The 20,870-nt window shown below is 38.0% G+C and overlaps 1 protein-coding gene across 1 annotated transcript in view; it reads right to left on the bottom strand.

Moving 5' to 3' along the window:
- FGD6 (FYVE, RhoGEF and PH domain containing 6) overlaps positions 1 to 20,870 on the bottom strand; it is a 96,649-nt gene that overhangs the window by 72,882 nt on the left and 2,897 nt on the right. The window contains 1 exon segment of the mRNA XM_033116565.1: positions 16,061 to 18,485. Within this exon segment, the coding sequence (XP_032972456.1) occupies positions 16,061 to 18,485 (2,425 nt within the window).

Below are 20,870 nucleotides of genomic sequence, written 5' to 3'. Positions count from 1 at the left end.
GAACCCTAGGGCGGGAATCTCTCCCTCAGCAACAGTGTGAATAGGAGGTAATTTAGACAACAACCAAAGATGGTGCCATTTTTCTAGGATCCTTAAGTATAAAGCAGGCACACTGGTGGTTTCTAATAGGATTATTCTCAGAAATTAAATTGAATGGTATACAATGTTAGCTACAAGGATACCTCATGACATTTTGCAAATACATCCCAACAGACTCTCCCATGATAAACTCAAGCAATTTTCAAGTTAAAGGTATTAATGTTATGTGCTACAGAAATATGACATATTCCATGTTTCAGAATATTAAATGTTACATTAAATACAAACCCCAATATAATAACACAGTGGGGTATTACAAGGAAAACAGTAGTTCACCCTAAAGGACTTCTGTTTTCGGTCCAGATCCAAGCCTACTTGAATGTTCCCATTTTCTAACAGGAACCACAATCTGTAACTGGGATTTCCCACTGTCATGGGGGAAAGGACAGTAGGCTTCTTGAGAGCCCATAAGGAGCCAGAAAGGGGAGGTTAAATTGTCACTCATGAATAAATCAGTTCACTTCCTTATTGAAAACTATATATGAACAATTCTACTTACCACTTCTCTTCCTCTGGTACTATCCACAAAAGAACAGTCTTAAAGGTCTGTGATACATAGACCAACTATGTATCACAGATAACCCCCAAGACCCATATGGAACCCATTTCTCTCTCAGAGCACCTTGGGGATACAGGTCCATGTTTTCAAGACTGAGAGGCTGTAGAGAGCATCAGGAAAGGGCCTGGGTTCCTTCCTTCACTCTTTTTCTCATTTGTTTGTTTGTCTTTTTTTACTTTTTTTCTTCCTCCACTCTTCAGCATATCTTTCCACGAGTTACACTGCTAACTAGCTCCACGTTTATTTTTAGCTTCCATAATTGGAAAACCAAGAAAAATCATAACATTTCTATCAAACTTGGGTAACATCTTTGAAAGCTAGAATCAAGGATTATGGAAGGGAAGTGAAAATAAACATGCATTCAAGAAGTGAGATAAACAGATTCACTTTGGACAGGGTCACAAATATTTCATCATAGTTTCATACATTTCCTGGAGTAGAGCAAAGGTGGTAGAGACAAAAAAACACCGATTTCAGCCTAAGACAAAATCGCATTTAAATCTAGGCTTTACCCCTCACCTGGCTGTGTGTAACTAGCTAGCTATTTAGGCTCTTTAATTTTGTACTTCCCTAAACTATAAAATTGAGATAATACCACAACTATGAAGTTAAATGGGATCATGTGAGCATTCTTAGTACACACAATGGACAAGAAATAAAGACTAATTTTTTAAAAGCAGGCATGAAAAGAGGGAGAATATCGGGGGTCCATTAAGTAAACAGAATGGCAAGAGGAATTGGAAGTTTCTGTTCTTGTTCACTCCTAATCCCAAAATTAGTATGATACCTGATTTCTCTATTTCTTGCATGAACAAATGAATAAATGAATGGACTTTATTCTAATCTGATAAAAAATAGTATAGTATGAGTAGGCAAAGCTAGCCTGGTGACCCCTTTTGTAAGGCCTGTGAGCTAAGAATGGTTTTTATGTTTTTAAATGGTGTGGGGGGAAATCAAAAATATTTTGTGATATGTGAAAATTACATAAAACTCAAATTTCAGTGTTCACAAATAAAGTTTTAATGTATGCAGCCACGTATATTCATTTTTGTACTGTTTGTGGCTGCTTTTGCAGTATAGCTAGAGTTGAAAAGTTGCAACAGAGACCATATGGCCTGTATAGTCTAAAGTATTTACCATCAGACCCTTTATGGAAAATGTTTGCTGACCCTTGCTACAGTATTATAGATTACCCAGAAGAAGCAGGATCTCTACTTTGGAGCCAAACTGCCTGTGTTTGAATCTTAGCTCCACCACTTACTAAGTAAAACTGAGTAAGCTCTTAGCCTCGTGGTGCCTCATGGGGACAATAATAGTGCCTACCTGACAGGGCTTTATGAGGATTAAATGAATTAATACAAATAACTCACTAACAACAATGCCTGATACATAGAAAGCTCACTTGCTTTTGTGCACTCTTTCTCCATGTTTACGTGTGTATGTATGTATTACTATAGATACTTAAGAGTCTAGACCTGTATAAGATGACCTCAGAGGGAAGCTTCTGCATTACTAGTCATGTGAAACAGCTCATCACCAGCCTACAAGTCTGAGTAAAGAGCTCCTGTGATGAGGTCATGTGAGCCAGGGTTTTACAGCAGGTCCCTCCTGGGCTTGTTTTTCATGGTTAACTTCGCCGTTTCTTTTGGGTGGCTTACTACTTGTCCAGTAATATCCTGAAGCCCAGGAGAATCAGTTCCACACATATCACAAAACTGTTTCCTATTTCTAAATGAATTTCATTCACCAACACAAGTGACTAATTCAGAGGTATCCCACTACATCTCAAAGCACTTTTTAAAGCAACTTTCTAAAACCTAGCTCTGTCCCTCTGGTAGGTAATGATCACAATGGTAACCTCTGAGCACAAGCTGAAAAGGACTATGAGTGACACAAGCAGCACAGGTCACTAACGCAAAGAAGCTGCTGATGCCTCTGCTACCAAGAACATCATCTCGCAATAATGTAAAGCAAAGTACCTGGATTTCTTTCCTAAACACAAGTTTTCGCACTGGAGCAAAGTGGAAAGCGCCTAGTAGACAGCACTTCAAAACACTGATCTCTTGTCACTAGCTAAAGGCACAAAAAAAAGAGGAGAGACGGAGAAATTGAGATACCAGAAAACAGTAAGGAAACGGGAAAGAGGAGAGAAATAAAGAGGAGGTAGAAAGACAAAGCGTTGTCAGTTTATCTACCTGTGATGTGGGCACGTGTGACCCTGGCCTGTCCCTGAGCTCCTGGTGGGTTAGACTTTGTTAGGCACTGAGGTGACACACAACAAGGGAGGCTGTTCCTGCTGGGGAGGCGGGAGGGGAACAGTGCTGACAGCCTCAGCCTTCCTCAAGTACCTCCAAGATAACAATGGCCTCCTAGGGACAGAGATTAACTACTCCTAAACTTTCCATTTATTCTAAAACTTTCCATATTAAAAAACAAAACACACAAAACACCCCTAAACTCTTTTCTCTCAACTGGAATGGAGGAGGATAATGAGAGGGAAAGGAGGAAGCATTAACTTTTCACTTCACGCACATTTAAGTTTTAAAAAAAAAAAGACTTCTATATAACTTTTATAAATTAATAAAAAGAATTGAAAATCTCCATTCTCCCTTCTCCAAGTTTGCTAATCTCAATTATTTCAAGCATTCCTCATGAACAGTTATTTTTTTGATACCTGGGAAGGAAAGATCAAGGGCAAGGGAAAGGAGGGGCTGGAGACTGCCACCTCATCTGGACTCCCCCCAAATGCCAAGAAAATCACATTACCTTGACATGCGAATTACAGCAGTAGTTTCAGTACACTTCCTGTAGACAGCATATAAATGCACACACTTCTAACCCTCCAGACTGTCTACCCCAGTCAGGGAAAATGATGCATTCCCCGTAAGGTAAACCCAAGGAAGAAAGAATGTTTTCACACTAACATCGGGTTAAGTATAGTGAAATAGAGGCTTCTATAAACTCCAACACGTCTGTTCATAGTCACAGATTTTACTTATGGAATCTGTCCACAGGGCATTAGCAGAACGGCCAGCAGAAATATGTACTAGGGCTAAAATTTCAATGAGCAGGTAAAGAGGCATTAATTTGTAGAGTACAGAAGAGCAAACAAAAATACTTTGCTTCTTAACAGTAAGCAGGCTCAATAAGAATGATGTTTAGAATTACCACCATCAAGAGTCAATCGATGTAGATGCCTGACCACTGCATTATATACTTGCAGCTGAAGTTGAATAATAGTGAATGTCCACTATAATTAAATATGTATGGTCATAGGATGTGGAGTACAGCATAGGGAATATAGTCAATGGAATTGTAACAGCTATACATGATACGAGAAGGGTACTAGAAATGTGGGGTTATCACTTTGTGAGGTGTGTAAATGTCTAACTATTACACTGTTTTGTACACCTGAAACTAATAAAAAAAATTCAAAAATAAAGTCAATCTAATATCAAGGCCACGTTCAAGAAAATGGCTTAAGATTTCATCACTGTAGCCTACTGTATGAAAGCATCAAGTTACTCAAGTTATAACCAATGGTTACAAAAACAGACTAAACTCATTTTACCGTCAAAAAGCTCCTAAACTTATTCGAGCTAATGTATTTGCTTATTTCTGAGGTATTTACATTTGTCCTACAAAAATACTTCAGATATTTTAATGAGACCAAAACCCATTTCTTTAACAGTCATAGAAACTTTCACCCTTCCAATCTTTATTTTACATCTTCATGAAAGCCTTAGTACCATTTTCATTTGAAAAGCTCCTTTTATAATTCCCCAAATATAGTTCTCCGCTCATGGTCAAGTGCAGTAAATACCTGTTAACGAGGAAGAGCATTTTAAAGACGTTAAGAGGAAAGATGTAACCTCTTAAGGAGCTTGCCCAGGTTATCTGTGTAAACCCAGAGCATACTTTACCTGGCTTCTCAACAGCTAAGGCATGGGATTTTATCAGTTGTACAGTGAGACTACTAAAAGATAAAAGGTCAGAAGTTTCTTAAGTTAACATTTTTCTAAAAGATTTCATAACGTTCTTAGGTAAGACTCTTACATCTTTCCAATCCGGATATCCAACGGGTCCACGCTACTGGAGTTCATAACACACTTTATTTGGAGACAACAGAGCAAAGGGTCTAAATAGTGTATTTTGGAAGACTGATACTGTTCAAATCCTGAAATAATTAGATGGATATTTCACCCTATACGGGAAAACGTATTTTCTGTAACTAAATCATTCTGATCATTTCCGTATATATATATTATATACGTATATATATATATATATATACGTATATATACACATATATACGTATATATATATATAAACTGCACCAGGCCCTTCACCAGGCTCTTGGCTTTGGGACATCTCAGCAAATTTTTGTAACTCGAAAGGTTCCTACAGACTGCCCAGACTTCCTTCCAGTCTTACTACATATTAAACAGAGGGGTGGTTCTTTCATTTAAGAAGAGTTTTATAAAACTTTGACTTTTTAAAAATGATACAATTGTCTGTTGTTTTCTGAACAGCACATGAAGATATCTTAAGATTTAAACTACTTAAGAAACCGTTGAAAACTGCTTTTCATTGGCATGGTAATTAGACCCCGGGGCTTCTTTCTGCAGGTTTGGTAAGAGGACCAGTGGAATGGAAGGAACGGAATGTTTCTTGCCTAACCAGTCCATAACACTGAAGGATGCTCATGTATATCTAATAAAGACAGATGCGTGTCTTCTCCAAGGGACCTGTTTCAGTGAATAGCAATCATTCTCCAAATCAGTGTCATTGCTTTCCAAAATTAACAGATGTTTCCTGTGCATTCTGGAAGTCTGGTCAGTGGGATACCAGTTTACTCAAAATACAGCTGGATTTCTGACCTCACACAAGCAATATACAAGCTGACAACTGTTTACTCAGATGTGACCACCTATTTTGTGCCAGGTATGTACTACAGCCAGTGATACAAAGGTTTTATAATCTCTTATAATATTTATTATTATTCTTATATTTCACATATCTTATGCTTCTTTTTTTTTTTGGAGGAGATGGTAGGGAGAGGTTAACGTGTTATGATAGAATGACAAGCTAGTGCTGTACAATAGAAGGAAAGGGATGCTTTGTACCACTTGGTATATTAGGTTGGTGCAAAAGTAATTGCGGTTTTTGCATTTATTTTTAACCTTTAAACCGCAATTACTTTAGCACCAACCTCATACAATCATTACAGTAAACATTAGCTATTGCTTCCATTATACTATAAATAGGACATGCTAGGCAATATGCTATGGAAGGGAGTGGCAACACACGTATCGACAAATGCGCTTCCTCATTCATTCTTTAACTAAAAATTTACTATGTGCCCACTATATGTCAGGCACTGTTCTAGGCACTGGGGATAAAGCGATGTAGGAAAATTAAGTGCCTCTCATTCATCCTAGCGGAGACAGAAGAGCAAATAAATAAATAGATAATATACTGCCAGGAATAGGAAGTGTTAGGAAAAAAAATAGAACTGAATAAGTGATAAGTAAATAGGTGGAGGTAGGAGTATTTTGTTACCTTTCCTATATTGGAAAGGGAGATTTCCACAAAAGGTAACATTTGAGTTAGGTCTAAAAGGATGACAGGGAATCTGGGGAAAAGGGTATGTCAGGTAGTGGAACAAACCTATGAAAGGGAATGGGGTGTTTAGGAACATTAGTCTTATATACTGTGTTTCCCCGAAAATAAGACCTAGCTGGACAATCAGCTCTAATGCGTCTTTTGGAGCAAAAAAAAAAAAGTAAGACCCGGTATTATATTATATTTATTATATTATACTATACCCGGTCTTATAGTAAAATAAGACCAGGTCTTATAGTATTAATTTTTGCTCCAAAAGATGCATTAGAGCTGATTGTCTGGCTAGGTCTTATTTTCAGGGAAACACGGTAGGTGGGTAAAATCATGACATTAGAAAGTTCAACTGGGGCCAGACCACAAAAAGTCTTGTATACTAAGCTATGGAGTTTGAATTTTATTCTCTAGGGAGTGGGGTACCAAATGATGTTTAGTTACAAAATATGTAATTCTTTAAAAAAAAAAAACAACACAAGAATTCTCATTAGAAAATGGGCGAAAGAAATAAGATATTTCACTTTAGAGGATATACAGGGCAAATATGCACATGAAAAGATGTTTAATATTCTTAGTCATCAAGGAAATGCAAATTACACCACAATGGGAAGTCACTACACACCTATTAGAATAGCAAATTTAAAAGTGACAAACACCATGGATTGGTGAGGATACAGACACTGGATCACTCAGACATTGGTGGTGGGAAAGTAAAATGGTACAGCTACTCTGAAAAAGTTTGGCAGCTTCTTACAAAACTAAACATGTAATTACCACGTAACCCACAATTGCACATGTGGGCATTTTAAATGAAAAGATATGTTCACATAAAAACTTGTACATGAATGTTCATTATAGCTTTGTTTGTAAGAGCCAAAAAGTAGAAACGGCCGTTTAACTGGGTATCCTTTAACTGGCATATTACTCAGCAATAAAAAAGAAAGAACGATTCATGTACGTGACAGCTGGGTCATGTATAATCACCAGGGAATTATGCTGAATGAAAAAAGCCAATCCCAAAGGGTTACCTGTTATAAAATTCCATAATATAATATATAACATTTTTTGAAATAACAAAAAAATTGAAATGCATATGGCTGTCAAGGATTGGGGAGTGAGGCGGGAGGAAGGTGGGTGTGGTTCTAAAAGGGCAACAAAGGAATCTTTGTGGGGATGGGATTGTTCAGTATTCTGACTGTGATGGTGAATACACAAACCTATACATTTGATAAAGTTACACAGAACTAAATACACATACACAATGAGTATAAGTAAAACTGGGGAAATCTAAATAAAATCAGTGGATTGTATCAACGTTAATTTCCTGATTGCAGTATTTTACTATAGTTTTGCAAAATGTTACCATTAAGTGAAACTAAAGTATACTAGTTTTTTTCTGTACTACTTCTTACAAATGCATATGAATATAGCCATAGCTATATCAGTAACAATTTCAATTAAAAAAATAATAAACCAGATTGTAAATCCCTTGTGAGTAGGAACTGTTCTTAATTTCTCTGACTTCTAGTCTAATCCTGCCCCACATTTCCAAATGTGGAGACCAGCCTGAAGAAAAATAAGAGGTAAGTTTTTGGTTTATCAAGGTGAAATTAAGTTTATTAATTTCTACAAAAGTAATATCTGTATTTCACTAAAATTTTCTATATCAATTCTATATAATAAAATCTAAAAATGTAACTCTCTCTGAAGTAGCTGATTAGTTACCAGGGAATAAAATGACTTGAAAATATCCCCACTAGCAGTTAAAATGTCACCATGTTTACATGAGAACCAGACACCTTTGAAATCAAGTGTCCTTAGGTAAGAGTCTGGGCAGCAGTCATGGAAAACTGGCAGATTGAGGCCATGGAATTTCAGCAGGCTCCTACAACAAAAGCCATCAGAGCGGTATCACCCCACTGTCCCTTTTCCATCCTCTGTTTTAGCATAAAACATGGGGAAGAGGAGAGGCAGGAAACAAGTGATGTAGGGCAATGAAACTTATACGTATCTACACCTGTACACTAAAAACTGTAAGCATGTACCTACATGTTTGATAATGAAACATCCATCCTGAAAAGGAAGCCAATTGTGTAGCTATTTCTGGGTAGACTTTAATTTGGGTAAACCTGAGGAAAAAAACTACAAAATCATTAAAAGTCTGAATTACAGGAAATTTTAAACAGTTGGAGTCCTTTTATATACACGTGTCTACCTTTAACAGCCAAGTACAGAGGTCTTATGAGGCTTGCTTTAGAGCCTGTTATAATTAGCACTGTAATTATTTTATGCAAAGTTTTAGAATGCCCAGCATGGTGTGCGCGAAAGGACTTTAAATGTTTTCTGTAATATGATTTGCACCATTGACTTGCTTAAAACGAGCCTTGCTAACAGGGTGAACACAGATGCCAAATTAAACAGTCTAAAATAGCCCCCTCCATCAGTTTCAGCTTGGAAGCAGGTTCAGTGAGCACCTTGATGGACAGGCTCGGTGACGATGACTCGTGTCAGTGGCCCGGACAGTGATGCTGGATCGAAGAATTCTCTCAACCTTCAGCCCAGCTGAACTTGTTTCCTCACCCCGATTCCAGGTGTTGCCCTCTCTATAATTCAAATGGCTGCAGAAATCCTATCTCCTCTCATCTTTAACTAGCGAGACTACATCACCTGCCTCTTTGGAGGGAAAAAACCCTACCATTCATTTAAATCTATTTTTTTTTCATTAAGATAATAAGGATATTATGTTATTATAAAAGATATTTCAGCCTTACAAAGTTATTTTTTGGGGGAGCCACAGATAGTAATTAACTATTAAACCACAGTGCTTTAGAGGTCAGAAGGTACTTGAGAGAGAACGAAATGAGGAACGGAGATGAGACGAAAAAGCAACTCTCATGTAAATCCGTGGGGAAATATGAGACAGGCATAATCCATTGCGTAGTTCATGTCCATATGTAACTGGTTAATGTCCAAATGACAGAAACGATTTTAACTTGCTTTGAATAGCGGCCACCACTAACTTGACCAAATGCAAACATGGCATGATTAGCTCAGTTTCCAACCACGGAAATACCTATTTCCTAACCATAAAAGCTTTCCAGCCAATAGCTCTTCTTGCACGAAAGGTCTGGGGCCTCCGAAATGCTCATTAATGTCAGCGCAGGTGTCCCTGTGTTTTCCCCTCTAGACCATGAACAAATTACGGTCAGTAATATTTGGTCCCCTGGGTAGAAAATTTACAGACTTCTACCAATATTTAACATAAAAAATAAAGTAATGGCAAAACAAATGCTTTACAGCCCAGAACAATATGAAACGTGCTGAATTAAAATTGGTACGTCTCAAGATCAGAAAACTGGGTTCCATACTCAGGTTACCTCCATATTAGCTCTGTGTCCTTGGGCAAGTTACTTAACCCCATTAAGCCTTAGTTTCCTCATCTGTAAAAGATGATAATATCTATCTCATAGGATTGCATGAGATACACATGTGAGAGTTCTTAGCTTAATGCTTGGCCTGTCAGAAGTGTTGAATGAATAGTAGCCATTCCTATTAAGCATAGTATCCATGCTATTTGGTGTTAACAGCATTTCTTATCCTTGATATTATCTGGTTGATAAACTTTTGGTGAAGTGGGGGGAAAATGGATTGATAGGGAGTCAGACAGCCGGAGGGAAGAAAGTTCAGTTAACATATGATAGGATCAGATAGTTTTTGGCTAAAAGTTTCTGCTTCATTTGAGTATCCACCTCCCTGAAATCACCTTTTAAAAAATCAGAGCCATATCATCCTGCGTTCACATGCAGCTGTGTGCAGCCCTCCTTCCTGAGAGGGGCAACAGTATCTGTTATAACAGGAGAAAACCAGGCGTGGTACAAGCAAACCTGAATCTTTTTGGAACGACTGAGATCACTTGAGTTTTCTAAGTTGTGCTGACTTCCTCTGTAATGCTTCCACAATAACCTTAGTGGTATTCCGAAGCACCAGGTTGGATAAAGCCTTGGTTTTGCAATTTCCCATCTCTGTGGTGTGGGGAACGTCAAGTCCTGCTGGGCTTGGTTTCATCCAAGGAGGCTGGATTGGATAATTTGTAATGGCTCCTGTAGTTTCAAAATTTAATGGTTCTATGACTACATTTAACCTAAAACCATTAAAAGACATAATTGAATTTCCAAATTTTTCAAACTACCCAAAATGCCCATTGAGGGCTCCTTCCCCAAATTTTTGCTATCAAACAAATCAGACCTGGATTCATGAATGATTTCATCATTTATTCTTCCCCGCCCCCTGCCAAGTCCTTTTCACAGTCTAACAGGGCAGTAGGGAGGAACTGTGCTTTATCCTCATGTTTCTAACACTGAGGCTCTGCAAAGAAAAATTAAGTGGTGGAAAGGCTACTCATTTAAATTAAAATCTGTTTACAACCTGACAATGTGACTGTCAGTACATCTAAAGACCAACTGAAAGATAGAAAAAAAAGTTACCAATTATTCCTTCTTTATACACGAGTATTATATCTACTTTCCTGGACTTGAAATTAGTTGCCAAACAATTCAAATCAGAAATGCTTTCCAGATTAAGAAAAAAAAGCTATCATATTATTGTAAGTTTATCAAAACCCAAATCTATCCTTTAATTCCTAATATTTCAAATGATACTAACATATGCCAAAGTATACCGACTGTTAGAAATATGTTACCAAGAAACTAACTTCAAAAAACTATATGATCTAAGTAAAACACAGTTTTCAACAGAATCCACAGGAGCTAAAGGAACAAGCAGTCACACCATCTCAAATATAAGAAGGCTAAATGTGTTTGTTTCCCATTTTATTTTTATCCAAACATTCAGGAGAAACTGACTTTCTTTGTTCAGTGTTTATTATTTTACCTTTCCTGAATCAGAAACCAAAATACTTCAATGAATGGGAGAGTCTAATAAACAGACTCTTGAACATTAGGGATCAGAACCACTAAACCAGAACCAGAACTCAGAACCAGTTGCATTTCTATCTTTTGTCCATTTTTTTCTGAAGTCGTGGCCACCATGATTCAATTTCTTTATGTATAAAAGGGTATGATAACACCAAATACAATCTTACTCCAATTCACACTTACATGGAACTAAAACGTATTTATAATACACACAAGAAGGACTGAGAAATATGAAAGACAACTCTCAGAAGACAGCTGTTCCTCCTGGAAACACTAGTATAGTACTTTACTCCACTGATAGTCTATTTGGCCGACCCAATTTGTATAGCTCCAATGATAGATTATCTCTGCCTGATGTCAGAACTACTTGCAAAAACGTTTTTTCTCCTCCAGAAATCCACACACACATATAATTACCAGACTCAGACTAAACCACCACAGTAGATTCTTCCATACCCCCCAGAAGAATACCAAGCAGTTCCATTCTCGAACTTAACTTTTAAACTCAGTACCTATTTAATAAAAAGGTCAGCACTTCTTTGTAGCTTCCCACACCTCAATGTGTTACAACTCAAACTGCTCTTTGTACCTAATATAGTTTTAAGAAAGTATTACAATAAATATACTCATATAACGGAACATGTCTACTTTTTAAAGAAAGGGCTTTGCCTAAATACCAAATTAATCTATGCAATTCCAGGAAAAGATGATACATTTGAAAGAAATGTCTGGAAGACCACAGAAAGCTTACAAAAGTAATATACAGGCACAGGCATTACTTAGGAATACTTGAAATAAGAACATACTCCTCCCCTTATGTCTGAACATGAGCGCACATCTGGAATCCCCCTGAACCACCTGAAGAACTGGGAGCCAAAGTTCACCTTCTACACTTCATCCTGTTCCCTTTCGCCGTAATATTTTCCTCCACACATTAACCTTTTCCTCTCTGAATGCACCAGCATTTAAGAGTCATAAAAACGATTTAAGTTTATTGCTCTGTTTCAGTCTTGCCACAGTCTCATTTTCTATTACTTTCCGTTGCATTTTTCATATATTAGAAACTAAATATGTTCTCGTGGGCTGGCTGGGAACCTAACTCCTACTCACAGTTACTTCTATTGCAAAAATGCACTGAGTTCCAAACATTCTACTAATACATTTCAAACATCCACAGACTGATTGGATTGTCTGATTATCTTAACCTCCCAGGTCCTTGGAGGAATTAAAAATGCTTAAGGAAAGAATCAGGCCCTCCTTGTATCTGCCCCACATCTGCCCTTTCCCAAAAGGTTCACACTGGGAATTTTCTTCAGGAAATAAGTCAGAAGCTCATTTTGCAAAGCAATTTCTGTCTCGCTGACATAATTAATTGCAATTTTATGAAAACATCATCATCATATTCTTGGCTAAATTATAAAATGTTTAGGTTTTTACTATTTGAAAATTTAACAAAAACCCAGCAATGGAAAACAAATCTATTATCACTAAAAATAATGCTACCTTTTTCCCTCAAAATGTGCAAATATCAGCTATCCCAAAACAATGTAGTTTTACCAAGCAAGAAAGGATGTGCGTGCGTGTGTGTGCATGCGCAGGCCATTTGTCCCAGCACAGGACATTTGTTTTTTCATCTCTGACTAAAAAATACAGCTCTCAAAGTATAAATGGACATTCTACCTTATTAAAGCATATATATTTGCTAAAATATCACTTACATGTTTTAGCAGAAAATAAGACCAAAGCAATAGAACTGGACAAAGTATTGCAATTAAACTAATTACTAATACTTGTTTAAAAGTATTAATACAAAAAGGAAAAAAAGAAAAGCTTTATTGCCGAGAAATAAAATTGAATGCTTCTAGCTGCAATTTCAAATGTAGGCTAAGTATATGAACACATTTGCCAAAACTGTGTGGCTATGATTCCAACACAAGAAACACAAAATTAAAGAGTTGTACAAATATTTGATATTTCCTGAGCTGATGCTGAAAATAACTCACAGGAAAGGGCTGCTGTTAAGATCTATGCGCCCCAACCCCCACCCTCTGTGCATAATCTTATCGGTGCTATGACAACATGGAAGTGCTCATTAGGGCTATTAACTTACACTTCAATCATTATTAAAATTCAACAATACCACCAGATGGTAAATGCAACCCAAGAGAGCTATCTTCTAGACCAGGTCTGATGATTTAGAACACAAATGCTATAAATGGGGTATAAGACAACTTGTAATGCCATTTCATTTGACAGCTCTTTAAGCCCAGTTTTGTGTTTAAAATGGCAAACAAACAGATAAAAAATTTAGTACTGTCCTTCATCAGAGATGAGGGCCTACTAATTAAAAAGACATGATTTTGAAGTTTATTTTATTTTGAATTCTGGTGCTTGAGGAAAACCAAAAGATAAATTTGAACCTGTTAAGCGACAGGGACTTCTGGGCAAAGTTTCAAGGGACAGCGATCCACATTTGCTGACTCCACTTCCAGTCTTCTCATTCCTCCTCAGCCTGCAATCTGGCTTCTTCACCCAGAACACCAAAGCAACTGCTCTTACCAAGGTGAGAAAATGACCTCTAAAGGCAAAATCCAGCGGAGAGTCAAGTGTCACCACCTCTAGGCATCTTTATGACCCTACTTGGGGTGTCACTCGTCCAAAGCTTGGATTCAGAAAACCATGTTGTCTTATCATTGTCTGCCAACGCGCCGAACAGAAGCTCCTCTGGAGTAGGCACCCCCTTTCACCTCTGAATGCACACTGCTTCACAGATGGTCAATATATTTTGGAATAAATAAACAGAGGGTGTGCTATGTTACCTAGGAAAACCCAATTATCATACATTTTCTTGGAAGTGCTTCCAGTAAGAAGAAACTACTAAAACACAGGAAAAACCTGGAATGTTTCCGGAGAAATTTTTTCTTGGTTATAGAATCAAGAAATCTACTACAATTTCAAGAGAAAAATTCCAACATTTGGATACTATTTTGCTAATCTGTCCATAACTCTTTAATAAAGGCCTACATTTTCAGAATTTCCTTATGGAAATCAAACTTCTTCACAGTAGTAACTGAGCACTCATCACCTGCATACAGTGAGAGAGAAAGGCCCATTTTAGATTTACTATGCCTGGAGTCTCTGGGGAAAGAGACCTCGTAACTGTACCCAAAACGCACCAGAATAATCCAGAGTGGCTCACAATCTTACTTCCAACAAAAGTGCTTTTGGGAACCCAGAGCAGGGACCCAGTGATGACCTAACTAGGACACCTAAAAGTTACTGTTTCTATGGCCAGGAACTCCCTTGTACCCTCCCCTTCATCTTCAGATTTGGGCTGGTCTTCCTTCCTCACTCAGGGGTTTCCCAATGCCACTCCTTAACCCATCCAGCCCACCCCCAATTTCTTTCACTCACTTTTCCTAGGGATCAGAAACTCAATGAGCAGTATCATGCAGTTAGCAAAGGAGAATGGGGAGGGTAAGAGGAAAGGACCGGAATAATCAAGAGAAAGGGAGGGAAAGAAAATCTACTGCATACAAATCCCACCCCCAACCCTACCTTTCTCCTTACCACTCCCGAAGCTTCCGTCTTTCTCACAGCAAGCCCCCAATTTCCTCATTCTTCTTTAGTCAGCTCACCCTTTCCACAAACCCTGCTGCCTCAGACCCAGTAGCATGAATCTCTGACATCCTGGTACTCAACCCCCTCCCCTGGCCAACTCTCCTGCCTCAGCCCAAAGAAGTCCTGAGAAGAATCCACCTGGGAAGGAGAGGCCAGGACAGTAATGGTTAATATAATTTGGGGGCTAAACTGGGACCCTTACCACCATTACCAAAACTGTTTCTTTGGGAAATACACTCTGAGTTTCAAATTATCATGAACTTTTGGAAAACACGACCCTATTTGGAACTGGGGACTGCCTACAATTATTTTCTGATAAACTATAAACATGTTATAAATTTGTAAATCTTAAGCTAGTTCATGAAACATTGACATTCTAAAAAAGGTGACCATATGGACTACCCCCAAGCTCGCCAAATGTCTGTTTGATCCAGAATCTAGTTGGTTAAACTATGCAGACTCTGTAAACTAGTGAGACCCTATAAACTAGTCCCCTAGGTAAGATCCAGACTCTTCTCTGAGGGCTGAGAAACTGTTAGACACCCTTCCGATTCACTCCAGCAGAAAAACCTTAAACATGGTTCGTTTGCATTTTTTCTTATCATTTTAGGACCCTAGGCTCTTAGTTTTTGAATTAATTACTCCAAGGAACAGGTCTATAGTTTCAACAGCCAGACTACCAAAAAGGTTTTTGAAATGTATGCCCCACTTCTCATTTACCTTAGTTTAGGATGTCCAGGTACCCTCCTCATGAAGGCCTGGATTTTGCTTTCTCCATCTATTCAGTGTTGTTTACAAAAAATACAACCTCCCGAGCAAAACTGTTTATCTGGTCCTATGACTGCAGGCTTTTGATTCAGCTGGCACATTTTAGGAGTCTCAAGACTGATTAGGGTTTCCTGCTCCAGGCCTAAAGAAAAATCTCTGTGGAAAGCTAAATTCAAAAGCAGAGCGCAGCCACCTTACTTGATGGCCTGCAACCTATCCAAAGCAGCCCATGGTTCCCTGTGCCCTTGAAAAAGAACCTTCCTGATGATCGCCACCCAGCTGCGCTGGCTGCCTACATTAACCCATTCCAACCTGGTTTCCCCCAACCGAGCAGCAAAGCCCCTAACTGTATAAGAAGCCTATCAAATAAAGCACAAGTTCCAGAAGTTTACCACTTGTATTAGAGAAAATGACAAACCTTTAGTGTAAAAGTAATGTCTGTCTGGCACCTAAGTGTTACCTGGAATGCTGATGTGCAGGCCCAAGTTGCAGCTGACCATCTGGAGCTTCATATGGCTCTTCTACCTCATACACGTTTGCATCAGTGTCCTCCATGCTGCTGGAATTCTGCCATTCCAGCTCTGGAATTTTCCCTTCAGCCGTAATAAACGGCAAGTTCTCATACTCTGGTATTTCCTCATAATGCTGTATATTTTCATACTCAGGTGCACAGTCACTTGTAACAGATTTGCAAAGCACCTGAGACGTTGTCTCCCTGGAGAGCATTTGGTCATCCAGAGATTCAGCTCTTGGTCCATGAGTTGCACTGGTCTGGCCTTGAGACTTCTTCCTCTTCTTCTGGGATTCCAAGCTGTAGTTATCTGCAGAATACGCTTTGATGGGTTTATTTCTCTTTTCTTCTCCTACCAACAAGCCATGCCAATCACTGTCACGCCCTTGTCGACCCCCACCTGAGAGGTTGCCTGCAGTTGCATCCCCAAGTTGGTTACTCTTGGACCAGAATTTCTGGAAGTCACTCTTCATGAAACAGATGGATAGCTTCATGTTGAGCAACTTCTTCAAAGAGTTTTTCTTTTGCATGTCTTTGCAAGGCTTGGTGCACCTTTCGACATCCACAGCAGATAGTGATTTTGCTCTAGGCTTGTTCAGGGCAGGGGAAGACTCACTATTAGAGGTTACGGTGACAGACTTTAAGGATTCCGGGTTCCCTGAAAAAGGTAAAATGGGATGAGGTAATTTCCACACTGGCTTTTCTGAAGTTCGTTTGGGCATATCAAAGGAGGATGATATACCATGGTTTTGGGCACACAATGGTCCGAGGCGGTTTCTTTCGGGATCCTTTTCTGAATTTCTTTCTTCGTTTGAGGGATATGAACTTTTCTCCACAAGCTCTTCTGAGGCAGCCTTTTTAAGCACTCCTGCAGCAGGCAAGCTGTGTCTTTGAGGTTTTTTGGGGACAATTTTTGAGGAACTTTCATCTTTTATTGTAGATTCCTTTTGCATGTGAGGGACAGACACTCCCAGGTTACAGGCAGTTGGCAAATGCTTGTTGCAAGTAAATTTCACCTGCTTAGGCAGGCTCATAGATAGAGAACTGCATCTTAGAAAACTGGCCGCTTTGTCTACAGCAAGTGACATACTAGAACCACCTACTATCCTGCTGTCAGAACTCAAATTAGAGTCTATTTCTAAAGGAGGTGTCACTTTTGCAGAGGAATATGTTTCATGACACATGGCTTTCTCTGAACCAACGAAGTTTTGTCTGTCGCTGTTGGAGTCCGCATTCAATTCATTTTTACTTCCTGGCTTCACTTTGCCCACCTGTTCCTGGTTACACAAATCATTCTGATAAAGAACACTGATTTCATTGTTTTTCAAACTATCTTCAAAAAGACAAGAAGAGTTACTGTCTAAATTCTCTGGTTCTTCAGTAGTTTCACTAGGAGCATCTACGTGCTTCTGGCGTAACAGGCGAGCAGCGCGTGTCTTCCTGGGCTTGGGAGTTGGAAATTTTGGGCTATATGGTACTAAGTGAATTTCTAAGGGACCGAGATCTTTGATGTCTGATTTCTTACTAATTCCATCTGAAGAGAAAAATGTATTTCTTTTACCATTTGCCAGAGCTTCTTGTTCAGATGAATGAAAGTAAATATTGCTTTTTTCTCTGCGGTCGTCACAAGTTTCAAAATTCTGAAATTCACCTGTAGGATGTTGTAGATGGCAGTGGTGATCAGGAACTTTTTCAAAGTTGGACAGGGAAAGTGACACGTCTGCAAAGTCAATTCTGAACTGTCTGCTGGGATTACAGCCATCATTCATTGCTGGGTTGTCTGTGAATCTGTGTTTCTGTGGGGAAATAAAAGGTGACGCTCGTTGTGTTAAAACGTCCTTGAGCTTATCTTCTAGGATGCTTGCCTTTAAAACGACTCCACTCTGGCTCTTACCAGTTTCACCGTTAGAATCACATTTACTCCTTGTTTTCATAGCAGAAGAGTCATCAATTTTACTATTTTCTAAATTTTGAGGCATTTCTAAGGGCTCCAAGACAAGCTGCTTTACACATAAATTCTCTCTATTCCCAAGTTTATGGATACACTCAGAATTGCAGGAACACATTGGTAAAATACAATCATTGCTCTGATGCCCCACGTTTTTACAAGTAGAGTTGTCAGTGCTTTCAGGTAATTCCTGTTTATGCTCTTCCAGGTTCACGATGATTTTCTTTGATGGTGACTGCCCGATGTCGCGAACAGGTAAGCCCTTCAGAACTTTTGGCTTCGGGGCTATTGCTGGTTTGGTTTTCTTTGTTGACTGTGGAACACTAGAAATCACAATATCGGGTTTGGGTGCAATAGGAGGTGGAGCTGGCTTATTATTTGCCACCACAAACTTTGGTTTGGGGGCCACTGGTGGCTTCTTAATCTCTAGAAAGAAAAAAATAATTTGATGACAAACCAAAGTACAAGATGATAAATGATTAATTTAGATAACTAACTTTTGACAATATAGTGAACTTTCATTTTACTAGATAATGTTACATTAGATAGAGTCAATATTCGTCTTGAAAATTCCTTAAATTGCCCTTCAATTCCAGTATACAAAGCTTTGGATATGTTGTACATTTCTTAATAAATCCAATAGTTTTTCTTCTAACTTTGGAACAGATTACCATATCTTCAGACAACATTAAATTAAGTAATTGGCCTCTGCTTAGAGCCTGAATAGCAGGAGAAAATATATCAGCTCATTTGCTAAGTGCTAAGTTATATGTAAGACAACTTGAATTTGCCTAAGTTATAAGTAAGAACAACAAATTGAATTTGCCTAAGTTATATGTAAGACAACTCTTTAAGCTTCTCATATGAATAAGCAGTATTCTTCTTCCTCAGTGATATACAGTAGAGGTGTATAAATGCCTTTTATCAATAATCTATGTCACTAACATAGACAGTCTTAAAAGGAAAAAAAGAAATCAGAAAATTTCCAAACTTAAAACTAAAAAGTAATCCTTCTGTATTACTTGAGGCTCATAATAAAGTTGATATTTCTCTGTGCAGGGGTTGTCAATTGGGAATTTTCATTGTAATCCTTCACAGAATTTTATTTTTTAAAAATTCACATGTCTAGGCTATACCCCAGGTCTAATCATTCACTTTCTGGGGATAGAGCCTAGACGTCTGTATTTCTTTTAGGTTTCACAGGTAATTATGCTCTGTACCCTTTATTAATAACCACCTTTCTAGTGCATTTAAAAGATGACCACAGCTTCTAGTGTAGCAATTCTTCCTTGACATAAAAAGTACTTAAGGAGCTAGATTTGTACAGGCCTGCTCCTAGCCTACAGAAACCTAATGAAAGCTTTACACAAAAGACCTATAAAATGGTCTATACAGAGCCTGAACATCAAGTTCTTTTTTAGTTCTGTGTAAGTTTTTCCACCTATACTGTCACTTATCACAGTCATACTTCCCAAGGAGACTTGAGATAAAATATTTTATCTTTTACTTCTTACTCGTATACTTATAGTTTGTTCCTCCAACAGGATCTAATGCTTAATAAAAACTTAATTTACTAAAAAAATAAAAAGAAACCTCTCAAAATATGTTCTGAACATTGTTTAATTATTTGAATACACAGAGGCTTTGACACTTCATTTGGTGATTAATTTCTTTTCAACAAAGGAAATTAGTCACATTTGGGAAGATATTACATGGAACTGAGTTTAAAAAAAAAAAAAAGAGTAGGGTGCTCTTTTACAAACCAACGAAGAATTTCCCAAACCCCTAATATTATGTGTTCAACAAAGATCACATAACAGATGCCTTCTCACTAAATATAATGTTGTGATAAAGAAGACAATGAAATATCTTCAAAATAACTTAATACAAATTCCCAAAGCTATACAATTTTAGTTATCTATCCAATAAGCATATTAGTATTTTGGGGGTTTTTTTTGGAGGGGGGCAGAAAAAAACTAAGACCTTCAAAGCCTAATGATAAAACTGGTGTAACGGTCTATTAAATTCAACTCCTGATCTATTCAGTCAAGTCTTAAAAGAAAGTATGAATGCCCTAGGCCTCTTCCTAACCTCCCATCTTACTAAAGATAATGAAAACTGACAGACTGTCATGTTGATTTCATTTCTGTAACCATTCTTTAAGCATCATACCTCTGGGAATTTTGAAGGAATAAAAAAAATCCATTTTGCAAGATGGAAAGAGTTCTGGAGATTGACTACACAGCAATGTGAATGTACTTAACACTACTTAACTGTACACTTAAAAATGGTAAAGAGAATAAATTTATATTTTTGTATTTTACCACAACTAAAAAAATAAAAAATAGAACCCATTTCATCAAATTAATCTTTACTTTCTGAATCTTGCAGCTTTGTCAGCGGCTTTTGGGTCATTTAACCAGTCAATTTTTGCTTTTTGGTTAAATTGTTTTTTACGCTCTGCTCCTGATTTTAGTCTTTTCTTTAAATGTGGTTTGTACATGAATCTGCTTCCAACGGAGCAGTGGTTGATTCCCAACAAATGTAGCCCAGCATTATGTACCTAATGCCATCATTGAATTAAAGAAATAAATGGTGAACTTTGGCTCACCACTGCTGGTTAACCATGTATTGGAGGAAGTGAAAACATAATTTGAAGAGCTGGCTAACCTGTGTGCAGATGTGGCTGCCTCAGTTTCTCTACTTGTAAATGAGGGAGTTGAACAGAACTCTAAAGCCCATATATGATTCTTAGATACTTGCTTCGGGAGAACCCTTATATTCTCCAGCCCCTTTGCCCTGCATGATTTT

This window comes from Rhinolophus ferrumequinum, chromosome 10, assembly GCF_004115265.2.
Source record: "Rhinolophus ferrumequinum isolate MPI-CBG mRhiFer1 chromosome 10, mRhiFer1_v1.p, whole genome shotgun sequence".
In the NCBI taxonomy this organism is placed as follows: domain Eukaryota; kingdom Metazoa; phylum Chordata; class Mammalia; order Chiroptera; family Rhinolophidae; genus Rhinolophus; species Rhinolophus ferrumequinum.
The sequence above is the reverse complement of the archived record's forward strand: the minus strand, read 5'-3'. Positions and strand labels throughout refer to the sequence as shown.